The sequence below is a fragment of the Nerophis ophidion genome, linkage group LG02, assembly GCF_033978795.1.
Source record: "Nerophis ophidion isolate RoL-2023_Sa linkage group LG02, RoL_Noph_v1.0, whole genome shotgun sequence".
Classification (NCBI taxonomy): domain Eukaryota; kingdom Metazoa; phylum Chordata; class Actinopteri; order Syngnathiformes; family Syngnathidae; genus Nerophis; species Nerophis ophidion.
The window spans coordinates 61,312,403-61,327,660 of NC_084612.1; the positions used below are offsets into that span (position 1 = coordinate 61,312,403).

General features: G+C 40.5%; 1 protein-coding gene across 1 annotated transcript in view; it reads right to left on the reverse strand.

Moving 5' to 3' along the window:
* The window catches only part of LOC133543400 (protein shisa-4-like), a 21,434-nt gene extending 15,350 nt beyond the window's left edge, over positions 1-6,084 (reverse strand). The window contains exons 1-3 of the mRNA XM_061887952.1: positions 5,902-6,084; positions 2,894-3,047; positions 1,893-2,029 (exon numbers count right to left, since the gene is read on the reverse strand). Coding sequence (XP_061743936.1) covers positions 1,893-2,029; positions 2,894-3,047; positions 5,902-5,968 — 358 coding nt within the window. The 5' untranslated portion in view covers positions 5,969-6,084. The remainder of the gene's footprint in view (positions 1-1,892; positions 2,030-2,893; positions 3,048-5,901) is intronic.
* Positions 6,085-15,258: the final 9,174 nt, after the last annotated feature.

Consider the following 15,258-nt stretch of genomic DNA (forward strand, 5'->3'; position numbering starts at 1 on the left):
TTTTTTTAATCCGTCCTGCCCAGCCACTCAGGTTGATGTAGATGCCCATATCTGCTGTACAGATTCTCTTTAGAAAAGAGATGTGATACTTCTCTTGTTGCCCTATTAGTATTTGACTGTATTTATTGTTTGAGTAGAATTTTAAAAAACAAAACAAATTTTCTTTATGCTAACATAGAAAATGTATTAGAGCTGTTTATTTATTTCATGGCGGAAAGTAGTTAATCATGGAAATGGCACCCAATGTTATTAGAAACAAGGATTTTTAATTAAGAATAGCTTTGAACTGAACATTGAATCTGAATCAAATTGAATCGTGCGATGCTCAAAGATTCACAGCCCAATCAGTCAACACATTCTGGTCTCAAGGTGCCCACATTAGAAGAATATGCAATCATTTACTTAAAAAAATATTAAGTTTCATGCAGACAAACTCAGAGCTTTTGTTTACATCATGCTCCTAAACTGAAGAGCTGAAGAAATAACCGATAAAAACTACACAGTGTTTATAATGTAATGTAATCATTAATTATAATAATAATAATGCAAGTAACCATTTAAAAAGATATAAACTTGTATTTCTTGTGACTGTAGAACGGTTTACCATTGCAATGTAATTAGAAGGTAAACTACTATGTTATCGGTATAATGATAAAGCGCGGTAAAACTCCAGACGGTTAGTTAGGCATAGTGCGTAGAGCGGCCGTGCCAGAAACCTGAGGGTTGCAGGTTCGCTTCCCACCTCTTGACACCCAAATCGCTGCCGTTGTGTCCTTGGGCAGGACACTTCACCCTTGCCCCCGGTGCCGCTCACACTGTGGTGGTCTGAGGGGCCGTAGGCGCAAACTGGCAGCCACGCTTCCGTCAGTCTACCCCAGGGCAGCTGTGGCTACAAATGTAGCTTACCACCACCAGGTGGGAATGAATGATGGGTTCTCACTTCTCTGTGAGCGCTTTGAGTATCGAATAATAGAAAAGCGCTAAATAAAATCTAATCCATTATTATTATTATCATTATTTACATTTTTAATTCCCGAAAAAACATCATTTATTTTTAGCATTTTAGGCAACACTGCTTACTTCCTGAACCCTGAAGAGGACTTCGCTTCGAAAATGTTCCTCCGAGCCAACGGAGCCGATCGCTCCGTGTCACTTTATTTCAATCGCTTCTACTTCCGTGGAGTCTCAGTGTCCGATTAAGAGTGCAATGCTGTTGGAGGAGTAAAATATTTGATGTTGCAGATTCATTTTGAATGTGCAGCTAGCGTCCTTCCGTCAGCTGGGACTGGGAGTTACCCTTATGTTTCGGGAACGTTGCCACGGCTTGTTTATAAAGTCTGTAGTTTGTCGACTGGGATAGTCACTCGTACTTTAACTTAACTGCCAACTTTGTTAGTGTTCCAATGACATCCATACTAAAAATATTTTGTCATTTCTTCGATTGAACGTTGGCTAAGTTGTCGGTGAGGCACAAAGATTGTGTATTTGATGCATCACTCCTCTTTATTTTTGTTGGACAAACTGTTGCACCGAGGTACTTGGTGCAACAAAAATAACGGTTTTAATTGGACCAGGTTATCGGGGACTGTTATTAGTGACGGACAGGTGTTGCGGTATGACTGCAGCCAGGCACGTAATAAAACCCTCATCTCCATGGCAACGTATCTGTCGCTTTCACTCATTTGCCGCTTTTCCACTAACGTAGGGGTAGGCGACCCAGAACGTTGAAAGAGCCATTTAGGACCCAAATAACACAACACTGGCAAGCGCCATTCATATAAAACTTGCGGGCCGCACTAACATTAAACTTTCATATTAAGGTGGGGGCCGCAAAATAACGTCTCGTGGGCCGCGTGTCTGAGACCCCTGACTAACGACATCGATGCACTTACGTCTGGGCTTGCGGCACATCTTGTAGAGGCAGCAGCAGGGACAGAGGCAGCAGCTGACGAGCACCACAAACACAACGATACCAACGCCGATCACGCTGCCCACCAATGATTCAGACTTCATCACTTGATTGCCCTCGCTGAAGAAGAGACAAAGTAAAAAAAACAAAAAACTATCACGACAATTTGCTGATTACAGAAAAATAATGTAAAATGAATTTCAGGTGTGGAAAAGTTGAATCCGAATTCATTAACCTGCTCATATTTAAGTAGAGAAATAGGGGACTTCAAATAGCTTGCAGTAACACTGCACACCAGATCCATGCTAGTGGTCGTGCACAGAAAAACCATACTTCCTTTTACAGTACCGTATTTTTCGGACTATAAGTCGCAGTTTTTTTCATAGTTTGGCCGGGGGGTGCGACTTATACTCAGGAGCGACTTATGTGTGAAATTATTAACACATTACCGTAAAATATCAAATATTATTATTTAGCTCATTCACGTAAGGGACTAGACGTATAATATTTCATGGGATTTAGCAATTAGGAGTGACAAATTGTTTGGTAAACGTATAGATTGTTCTGTAATGTTATAGTTATTTGAATGACTCTTACCATAATATGTTACGTTAACATACCAGGCACCTTCTCCGTTGGTTATTTATGCGTCATATAACGTACACTTATTCAACCTGTTGTTCACTATTCTTTATTTATTTTAAATTGCCTTTCAAATGTCTATTCTTGGTGTTGGTTTTTTATCAAATAAATTTCCCCCAAAAATGTGACCTATACTCCAGTGCGACTTATATATGTTTTTTTTTCTTCTTTATTATGCCTTTTCGGCAGGTGCGACTTATACTCCGAAAAATACGGTACAGGAAGGCTCTGAGAAGCGCAACGACAGATGCAAAAGGAAAGAGCTAAAGGTTGTTTTTTTTCCAGTGTTGCGTCATACCGCCACAGTTTTTTGGTAGTGAAAAGAAGGAAAAAGTGCGTTACCACTCTTCTTGACTGTCCTCGGATAAACGAAGTGCACTGCTGGTGCAGCACTGTCTGGAGTAGCACAAACCACAGCAGAATCCAATGAAACATCGCTCGTGGGGGTAATATATGCCTGACAAATCCGTGTAGGCTTGACAGTCGTTATCGTACCCTGTAACAGATCACAAAAAGCAGCCGCATGACTTCTGCGGTCCAATGTTATTTATGACACTTCACTCCTCAACACACGGAGAAAATATCCACTTAGTCACTTTAGTACAGTGGTTGTTAACCTGGGTTCGACCGAACCCTAGTGAGTAGGCCTCAGGGGTTCGGCGCACCCAACTCATCGTGTAAATAAAAACTTCTCCCTATCAGCGTATTATGGATACCCCCAAACAATTTCCCTCTAATTTTCCATCTGATTTGCAGGTGTGTAATTTGTTGTGAGTTTATGCACTGTCTGTGTTGTTCTTTGAACAAGGTTATGTTCATGCACGGTTGATTTGGTGCACCAGTAAAAAGAAAATAACTTTGATTTGAATTTGAAAAAAATACATTTTATTTTTCACTAAAGGTTTTGGTGAAGGCACATTTGAAACTTTTGGGGTTCGGTACCTCCAACAAGGTTAAGAACCACTGCTTTAGTATAAGCTTCACAGCCATTAGTTGCCTGTGCTTTTTGTTATTTTACTTAATTTAGGAGCACAATACATGGTGTAGGAGGCTGCAATACCACCAGTAACCCTTCTGTCCACTCTTGTTCTGATGGCAAATCGTTAACAACTAATTTTGTTGAATTTAGTCTTATTATAAAGCATTTCACGTACGAGAAACATACTGTTTTTGTTGTCATATTTTAAATAGTGGATAAACTAACCCATCCAATCGATCCATTTTCTACCGCTTGTCCCTTTTGGGGTTGCTGGAGCCTATCTCAGCTGCATTCGGGCGGGGTACACCGTGGACAAGTCGCCACCTCAACGCAGGGCCAACACAGATAGACAGACAACATTCACACTCGCATTCACACACTAGGGCCAATTTAGTGTTGCCAATCAACCTATCCCCTGGTGCATGTCTTTGGAGGTGGGAGGAAGCCGGAGTACCCGGAGGGAACCCAAGCAGTCACGGGGAGAACATGCTCACTCCACACAGAAAGATCCCGAGCCCAGGATTGAACTAATTCAGTGGTTCTCAAATGGTGGTACCCGTACCCCTGGGGGTACTTGAAGGTATGCCAAGGGGTACGTGAGATTTTTTTTAAAATATTCTAAAAATAGCAACAATTCCAAAAATCCTTAATAAATATATTTATTGAATAATACTTAACAAATTATGAATGTAAGTTCATAAACTGTGAAAAGAAATGCAACAATGCAATATTCATTTTTGTGGACAGTTCCATAAATATTGATGTTAAAGATTTTTTTTTTCGGTCTGATAGTTTATATATCAATGATATAATCTTAACATTGCAACACATGACAATACAGCCGGTTTAGCTTACTAAATTGCAATTTTAAATTTCATGCGGAAGTATCATGCTAAAACGTTGCGTGCGCGTGACGTCACGCATTGTAAAGGACATTTTGTTCCAGCACCGTTCACAGCTATAAGTCGTCTCTTTTCATCGCATAATTCCACAGTATGATGTACATTTGTGTTGCTAAATCTTTTGCAATTTGTTCAATGAATAATGGAGACGTCAAAGAAGAAAGCTGTAGGTGGGAAGCGGTGTATGGCGGCCGCCTTTAGCCACACAAACACAGCCGGTGTTTCATTGTTTACATTCCCGAAAGATGACGGTGAAGCTTTATTATGGAATAGAGCGGTCAAGCGAACACGGTTGGATCGGACCACACACACAAAGTAGAGTGTATTATTCAGCGATCATTTCGAAAGATCGTGTTTCGAAGAGGGTCGCTTGCGAAGGGCAGAGATGGGCATCGCCACCACCAGTCGACTGGTGCTGCAGAAAGGTGAGGGGCTGACCTTCAGGTTGTACAGGTACGACCATATAATCTCACTAAGACACTAGTAACACAATAAGCAGATAAGGGATTTTCCAGAATTATCCTAGTAAACGCGTCTAATAACATCTGAATCGCTCCCACTGCCCTCGCTTTTCTTTTTTCTTCTAGTCCTTCACTATCCTCATCCACAAATCTTTCATCCTCGCTCAAATTAATGGGGAAATCGTCGCTTTCTCTGTCCGAATCGCTCTCGCTGTTGGTGGCTATGATTGTAAACACTATAAGGAGCTCCACAACAGGTGACTTCACACACACATCGTCTGCTACTTCCAGTACAGGCAAGGCTTTTTTTATGAGCGACCAAAAGTTGTATCGTCGATGTTCTCTACTAAATCCTTTCAGCAAAAATATGGCAATATCGCAAAAAGATCAAGTATGACACATAGAATGGACCTGCTATCACCGTATAAATAAGAAAATCTCATTTCGGTAGGCCTTTAAGAGACGTTTCAAACTACAAGTGATTACAAAAGTGCACAGAACAAGAATTGTATTTTATTTTTTTTATTGAGACAAAGGTGATTTATGTATTTAATTTGTGTACGCTTACTGTGGTATTTTATTTAATTATCTGTTCAATGGTCTGTTATAGGGAACAAATAAATGGGATAAAATTACTTTGGTATGAAAAGGATGTAGGATTAAATAAGCTCTGCTTCTTCCTACTCCTTTTCGGACGTGCTGTAATGAAACAACTAGAAATACGTGATTCATTACATTGTATGTTCGAAATCAACAGAAACTGAAATGTACAAAACAACGTACCCAACGAAATGTTCGGTAACGCCCATAGACACTGCCTGAATCGTTTATGGTTAAATTATTTCATATAAGACCAAACCATGTAAGTAAGAGACAGTTGCGATTAAGTAGATGACGTCATTCGACTGTTTTGAGGCGTCCCCTTAGCCAGAGGCGGCCGAAACAAAAGCTAACAACATGTACACACAACGACGAGAGGTCCGTAGCGGATTTAATTGACAGACTTACCGAACACCTCGGCGGCCAACATGGCACCAAAGGCCAGCAGGACAAGACCGGACAGGCCTGACGCCATGGCGGCTTTCTTGTCAATGCCAGGGGAGTTCACACACGGAAGCGAGCTTCGGTGCCGAGAAGATCGTTTGCACACCGACAAGAGTCTCACTCCGCTGTCGTCACCGCCCTCACTTCCGGTGACGTCACGGCTATTGCATCCTTTTTCCTGTTGTGCAAATGATAGCAGCGTTTTATTCATAAAAATACGGTATTTTAAAGGCCTGCTGGAATGAGATTTTCTTATTCAAACGGGGATAGCAGGTCCATTCTATGTGTCACACTTGATCATTTTGCGATATTGCCATATTTTTGCTGAAAGGATTTAGTAGAGAACATCAACGATAAAGTTCACAACTTTAGTGAAGTGAAGTGAATTATATTTATATAGCGCTTTTCTCGAGTGACTCAAAGCGCTTTTTACATAAAGTATTGATAATACTGGCTGCTTTTTATTTAGTTGGCAGTGGTGTGCAATTGCACTACACTACCCTTTCCAGAAGATAAATTAGACTAAAATATTAGTGCACATTCACACTTGTACTTGGTGGTCGCTGGTTTGTGATCACACTTGCATTTGTATCAAATCATGCCCTCAGTTAAGGCATATGCATAAAGTCGCACCTCAATTGGTCAACATTGATACACGTGTAGGACTTTCCTTTCTGTAGGGCATTTTGGTGTTGTAGTCCTTTGGCGTGGTTGGCATTCACATTTGCCTCAGTCATGCTTCATTTCATTATTGGCATAGTCTAACAACAAACTGATGAAAAACTTTCTTCAGAACAGCAGATATTTAAGCTTATCAAACAAATTTAATTGATATAGCCCTAAATCACAAGTGTCTCAAAGGGCTGCACAAGCCACAATGACATCCTCAGCTCATCCTAATACATTTTGAAAAGGTTCATTGATGAAAAATTTTCCAAAAAAGCTTACAAATTCAAATAATTAGAACATCAACTTTGTTCAAACAAAAATGCAATGCCTTCTTGGTGAACACTGTCACGCTTTCGCTGGCCACCCAAAATAATTTGTCCTACCCTGGGCCTTGAGTTTGACACCTGTGATGTAACGGATGCAAACAAGTGTGCTTGTAAACCTCACATTTTCAATGGCATAAGAGCTGGGCTGGACAATGAGTTGGCATATAGTTGACAGCCATTGTATGTTTCAGCCCCATTTGCTGTATCACAGCTCAGCGTTGAATCAATGGACATTTTTTGACTTTCAGGTGATACAAGTAGTATAGGAATAAACGAGCTCTGCTTCTTCCTACCCCTTTTCGAACATGTTGAATAGAGAAACTGGGAAGATGTTGTATGCATGCATGCTCGAAAGAAACACAAACTCAACTCAACAGTGCACTTTTACACTGGGCTACATTGCAACCAGCAGGCTGTGCAATCTCATGTGAGATTTCAGGTGCAGGTGAGTGAACAACTTTAGGTGCTAAAAGAAAAGCCCTGCCTCTACCGGAAGTCGCAGACGATGACGTCACCCGTGTGATGGCTCCTCACATATTCACATTGTTTTTAATGGGAGCCTCCAACAAAAAGTGCTATTTGGACTGAGAAAACGACAATTTCCCAATGATGAAAGATTCGTGTTTGAGGATATTGATAGCGGCGGACTAGAAAAAAAAAAAAACGAGTTAAAAAACAAACACGATTGCATCGGGAGGGATTCCGATGTTTTTGGAAACATTTACTAGAATAATTATAGGAAATCTCTTATCTTTCTATTGTGTTGCTAGTGTTTTAGTGAGTTAAATAGTACCTGATAGTCGGAAGGGTGTCTTGACGCGCAGCGTCTCAGGGAAGTCGACAGCAGCTATGGACGGCACAAGCTCAGCTGATATCCGGTAAGAGGCGACTTTTTAACCACAATTTTCTCACCGAAACCTGCTGGTTGACATTTGGTAGGGATCCATGTTGGCTTGACCGCACTCTGATCCATAGGAAAGTTTCACCTCCAGGAATTTTAAACAAGGAATCACCGTGTGCTTGTGTGGATAAAGGCTAAAGCTTCCCAACTCCATCTTTCTACTGTGATTTCCCAAATACTAATTGAACAAATTGCAAAAGATTCAGCAACACAGATGTCCAAAATACTGTGTAATTATTCCCTTAAAGCAGACAACTTTTAGCTGTGTGTGTGTGCAGCGCTCATATTTCCTTAAAACCTGTGACGTCTTGCGTACACGTCATCATTACACAACATTTCCAAGACGAAACTCCCGGGAAATTTAAAATTGTAATTTAGGAAACTAAAAAGGCCGTATTGGCATGTGTTGCAATGTTAATATTTCATCATTGATATATAAACTGTCAGACTGCGTGGTGGGTAGTAGTGGGTTTCAGTAGGCCTTTAAATGATGGAATGAATTAGACCAGGGGTGTCGAACTCATTTTAGATGGGGGGCCACATGGAGAAAAATCTACTCCAAAGTGGGCCGGACTGGTAAAATCATGGCACGATAACTTAAAAATAAAGACAACTTCATATTGTTTTCTTAGTTTAAAAATAGAACAAGCAAATTCTGAAAATGTAAAAATTGTAAATAGGGTTGTGCTTGTATAGCGCTTTTCTACCTTCAAGGTACTCAAAGCGCTTTGACACTACTTCCACATTTACCCATTCACACACACATTCACACACTGAAGGAGGGAACTGCCATGCAAGGCGCTAACCAGCACCCATCAGGAGCAAGGGTGAAGTGTATTGCTCAGGACACAACGGACATGACGAGGTTGGTACTAGGTGGGGATTGAACCAGGGACCCTTGGGTTGCGCATGGCTACTCCACCAACTGCGCCACGCCGTCCAAATCATAATGTTGTTGTTTTTTTAACACATGTTGCGGTTAATAGTATTCTATCTTTATTTGTCGTTATTTATGTTTTCTGCATCCATAATGTTCACCAGTCAACTCATTGGTGTTAATTTTCACTCCATCACAATAAAAAAAAATCATATCAAAATCAAATTACAGGATTTTATTTATGTACGTTTGCTCATTTTCCTCGACTGGTGCACTAACATGTGTTTTTTTTTACATGTGTAGCATAATCTACGTACTGTATTATAACGTATTTTAGAATGTACTTCTATTATAATTCCTGTATTTTATAGTTTTACTTTGAACTGTTTTATATTTACATTTTTTATCCTGTAAAGCGTCTTTGAGTATTCATAAAAGCGCTATACCACATAAAATGTATTATTATTATTATTATTAATCTACAAAGATACAAATAATTGTGATTGTGACATCTAGTGGACACATTTAGAACAGCAGTTTCTTTCATTCAAAAATGTTGCCTCATTTTTATACTTAGCCAACTCATCCCGTGGGTTGGCTAAAACCTGTCCACGGGCCTGATCTGGCCCTCAGGCCGTAAATTTGACACCCCTGGATTAGACAAAGAACTCAAACAAAGTACTAATATAATCCACTTCAAGGCCTACTGAAACCCACTACTACCGACCACGCAGTCTGATAGTTTATATATCAATGATGAAATATTAACATTGCAACACATGCCAATACGGCCGGTTTAGTTTACTAAATTGCAATTTTAAATTTCGCGCTGAAATATCATGCTAAAACGTCGCGGTATGATGACGCGTGCGCATGATCGTAGAGGATATTTTGATCCAGCATCGTTCACAGCTATATGTCGTCTCTTTTCATCGCATAATTCCACAGTATTACCGAATCTTTTGCAATTTGTTCAATTAATAATGGAGACGTCAAAGAAGAAAGATGTAGGTGGGAAGCGGTGTATTGCGGCCGCCTTTAGCAACACAAACACAGCCGGTGTTTCCTTGTTTCCATTCCCGAAAGATGACGCTGAAGCTTTACTATGGAACAGAGCAGTCAAGTGAACATGGTTCCCTACCACATGTCAACCGAAAGGTTTCGATGAGAAAATGGTGGTAATAAGTCGGCTCTTACCGTAGACATGAGCAGAGAGTTTGCGTCGTTCCTCCTGCACGTGTCAAAGAGGCAGCTGCGGACTCTCTTGCCTCCTCCCACCGGCCGCCCCCAAAGTTGGCAAAAACCCCTTCAAAACAGAATTTTCCTAAATGCTTATTCGGGCTTGGGTCCCAGGGGCAGCAGCCAAAGGCGGTCCCGTCCATCGCTCCTTGCAGCTTTAAGGGGAAAAAAAAAAATCTCAGCCCGGGCCCAGTGGCTGCCTTCGCCTCATCGAGAAACGTGGCTTCCCTCGGAGACACTGGCGGTCACCACACCCTTGGCTACACTCCTCCGACTTTCAGGTTGTACAGGTACGACTATATAATCTCACTAAAACACTAGTAACACAAAGAGCAGATAAGGGATTTTCCAGAAATATCCTAGTAAATTTGTCTAATAACATCTGAATCGCTCTGTCGTCTAGTTTTTTTTTCTCTCTCTTTCTAGTGCTTCACTCTCACTATCCTCATCCACGAATCTTTCATCCTCGTTCAAATTAATGGGGAAATCGTCGCTTTCTCGGTCCGAATCGCTCTCGCTGCTGGTGGCTATGATTGTAAACAATGTGAGGATGTGAGGAGCTTCACAACCCGTGACGTCACGCGCACATCGTCTGCTACTTCCGGTACAGGCACGGCTTTTTTATGAGCGGCCAAAAGTTGCGAACTTTATCGTGGATGTTCTCTACTAAATCCTTTCAGCAAAAATATGGCAATATCGCGAAATGATCAAGTATGACACATAGAATGGACCTGCTATCCCCGTTTGAATAAAAAAACTAATTTCAGTAGGCCTTTAACGGGTCAGTTTCAACCCATGTTTTAAATCAGCTGTAAAATACACTAAAACATTTATCCATCATCCAATTTTTTTTTCTTCTCTTGGTTACCTTGTTAGGCTTCCGTATCCATGAAAATATTGGTTTTAGTTTTTTTTGGTGTACGGCCTTTTTGTTGACAGTATACCCCTCAATTTCGTTTTTTATGAATGGTAAAATGAACCTCAAGACAATCGTATAAATAAATGAAAGGTTGTTGTGTTACCTGACTATTACTGAGGGGTATTAGAACACATCTCTTAAACAAATTTGTTTTATTTATTTTTTAATTTTAATAATTTCCTTTTGAATTGACCTCACATGTCCGGACACTTTGTTTGTTCTTGTAATGGATAACAAGGTAAACTTAGACTTAGACAAACTTTAATGATCCACAAGGGGAAGAATCCCCGAAAGCTCACATGATTTGGAGAGGAGCTGGCTGTCAGTGTGTTCCATTTTGGCTCTAATTATTGCTTGATAATCTCATTTTTATAACTGGGTCGCAACCGACCCTAACAACACAGAGGTCATAATTTCAACCAGAGCATTTTATAATTTAGTGAAAAAAAAAAGTTTTGTTTTGTTAAAATAGAGGTTCCTGACAAAGTCAAAAGGCCTTGAGGCAAAAAAAATAATTTATGTGGTTCTTTTATGCATTTAAAAACTAAAACGGGTCGGTGCCGACCCTAACACAAGACGAAGGTTAAGTGTTTACAAAGTATAAAGAAGAAAAACCATGATAAATGTTCAGAATTTATTTCAACCATTCATTCATTTTCAAAATAATGTTACTCATCTCAGAAACAGCTTGGTAGTTACCAGGGTTTCAAAAGGGAAGCAAATTAGACCCTGGAAACTACCGACCTGTTTACAATCTCGGTTCCATTTTGAAAGTAATGGAAAAAATAGTTTATGAACAGGTCTAAGTATAACCATTATAAAGGCCTACTGAAACCCACTACTACCCACCACGCAGTCTGATAGTTTATATATCAATGATGAAATATTAACATTGCAACACATGCCAATACGGCCTTTTTAGTTTACTAAATTACAATTTTAAATTTCCCGGGAGTTTCTTGTTGAAAACGTCGTGTAATGATGACGTGTACGCAAGACGTCACAGGCTGTTAGGAATATGAGGGCTGCACACACACACAGCTAAAAGTCGTCTGCATTAACAGCATAATTACACAGTATTTTGGACATCTGTGTTGCTGAATCTTTTGCAATTTGTTCAATTAATTTTGGAGAAGTCACAGTAGAAAGATGGAGTTGGGAAGCTTTAGCCTTTAGCCACACAAACACACGGTGATTCCTTGTTTAAAATTCCTGGAGGGGAAACTTTCCTACGGATCAGAGCGCGGTCAAGCCAACATGGATCCCTACCAAATATCAACCGGCAGGCTTTGGTGAGAAAATTGTGGTCAAAAAGTCAGTTCTTACCGGAGAAAAGCTGAGTTTGTGCCGTCCATAGCTGCCGTCGACTCCCCTGAGACACTGCGCGTCAAGACACCTGTGGAGACACCCTTCCGACCATCAGGTACTATTTAACTCACTAAAACACTTGCAAAACAATAGAAAGATAAGGGATTTCCCAGAATTATCCTAGTAAATGTGTTTAAAAACCTTGGAATCCGTCCCAATGCAATCGCGTTTTTTTTTTTTTTTAATTAAAATATATATTTTTTTCTAGTCCGTCGCTATCAATATCCTCAAACACGAATCTTTCATCCTAGCTCAAATTAATGGGGAAATTGTCATTTTCTCGGTCCGAATAGCACTTTTTGTTGGAGGCTCCCATTAAAATCATTGTGAATATGTGAGTAGCCATCACACGTGTGACGTCATCGTCTGCGACTTCTGGTAGAGGCAGGGCTTTTCTCTTAGCACCGAAAGTTGCGAACTTTATCATGGATGTTCTCTACTAAATCCTTTCAGCAAAAATATGGCAATATAGCGAAATGATCAAGTATGACACATAGAATGGACCTGCTATCCCCGTTTGAATAAGAAAATCTCATTTCAGTAGGCCTTTATAAATTTAATGGTTATACTTATATATGTATGTATATATGTGTATGTATGTATGATATATATATATATATATATATATATATATATATATATATATATATATATATATATATATATATATATATATATATTAGATTAGATTAGATTAGATAGTACTTTATTTATTCCGTCAGGAGAGTTCCTTCAGGAAAATTGCAATTTTCAGCACAATCCCATTCAAGATCAGACAAACATTACAGGGAGACAGAACAGGATCGCTGACGGGTCTGCCGGCTTCCAGCGCCCCTTACAAAAAAATACGAGATACAGGTAAACAAGGGGGGGAGAAAAAAATAAAGGATTTAAAAAAAAAATAATCAGTCTTAGCCTGGGCCCTGGAGAGGGGGTGCAGACTGAGGCCAAGGGGGAAAAAACAACAACTCATAGCCATAGTACACATCCCTCTTACATGTGTGTAAGAGGGAAACATCAAAGAACACAGAGGACATTAAAGACATTAAAGCAGCAGATACAAGCAGACACTTCTACATACAGCTATGAATAAAAAGTAAAAGAAACATATCCACTGTGGTGGCCTCTGCGGTATTCCACGCCATCGTCCGCTGGGGTGGAGGGAGGATGGCCAGAGACAGGAGCAGACCCAACAAAGCAACCAAGACAGCCGACTCCACTCTTGGCCAATGTCCAGTCCGCATGGATGAGCGAGGATACGTCCAAGGAGACTGAGGTGTCCGACACCTGCTCACCCAGCCAAGACACCGCGAAGCCTCTCCGTCCCGGCGCTCAGTGCTAGCTCCGCAGCCCTGTCCCCTCATCCGCATCTCCTCCAGTCCCTCCAAACCGACTCCGGTGTGGCAGAGACCCAGCAGCTGGTCTCCATGGCCAAAAGGCTCCCGGGAGGCAGATCCAGAAGTCCACAAAAAAAGCAAAAAAAAAGCACCACAGAGGTCACTAAAGTGACACCCCTTGTCACACAGTCCCAAAGGGTCCCGGACCAAAAGGCAAAAAAATATAATAACACATGAAAACAAGAGGGAAACACAAAAGGATGATACAAGAGCACAGAGCTCCTGCCTACAGCAGCCACTACAGCAGCGCCATCTTGGAAAAAAAAAAAAAAATATATATATATATATATATATATATATATATATATATCCATCCATCCATCCATTTTCTACCGCTTATTCCATATATATATATATATATATATATATATATATATATATATATATATATATATATATGTATATATATATATATATATATATATATATATATATATATATATATATACATGTAACTGTTGTGTACCCGTCCCGCCAAGAATCCATACACAGGCAGGTTTGGATGATGTGGTTCTTTACTGGTAGCTGCAATGAGTGATCGGAATGCACATACACACAATATGTGGTTAGCACCTCTGCTGGTTTCAATTTCATTAGCAGAGTGCAGGAAGTCAGGCCAAGTACATAACATTTTCATATTTTTACAATTACATGAAACGCAATTACATATGTAACGTAATACAATGGTTTCTAACAGTATACTTTTTTGTGTGATCGTATAATAGTTTTAACTTGCTTTTATCTTCACTGGTATTACAATCAATTCAATACAATATATTTTTTACTTGTTTTTTTTCCAACAACATCCTTTTTTATATATTTATGAAATAGAAAATAGAGAAATACAATACAAGACGTGACTTGGCATGACACAAATCATTAAATGGACCTTTAGCACCCTCTGGTGGTGACTAGCGAAAATGACAGACCACGTTGTGTTCAAATCAAAATGGCGGATAATTCAAACTTAAATATGGACGTACGGACACGTAACACGCACATAGTGCAACAATTATTACCTGCAACGAGTGATCAGAATGCACATACACACAATATGTGGTTACCACCTCTGCTGGTTTCAATGTCTATATGGGGAAAATAATATGGGCTTCACTGTGGCAGAGGGGTTAGTGCGTCTGCCTCACAATACTAAGGTCCTGCAGGCCTGGGTTCAAATCCAGGCTTGGGATCTTTCTGTGTGGAGTGAATGCGTGAGTGAATGCGTGAGTTCCCTCCGGGTACTCTGGCTTCCTCCCACCTGGGGATAGGTTGATTGGCAACACCAAATTGGCCCTAGTGTGTGAATGTGAGTGTGAATGTTGTCTGTCTATCTGTGTTGGCCCTGCAATGAGGTGGCGACTTGTCCAGGGTGTACCCCGACTTCTGCCCGATTGTAGCTGAGATAGGCGCCAGCGCCCCCCGCGACCCCAAAAGGGAATAAGCGGTAGAAAATGAATGGGAGAATGGAATATCGACTCCAGTGCAATATAGTAATACATCGAACATGAAAGGGTTGGGGAGGAGACTCTGCCCCAAGTGGAGGAGTTAAAGTAGCTAGGAGTCTTGTTCACGAGTGGGAGAAGAGTGAATCGTGAGATCGACAGGCGGATCGGTGCGGCGTCTTC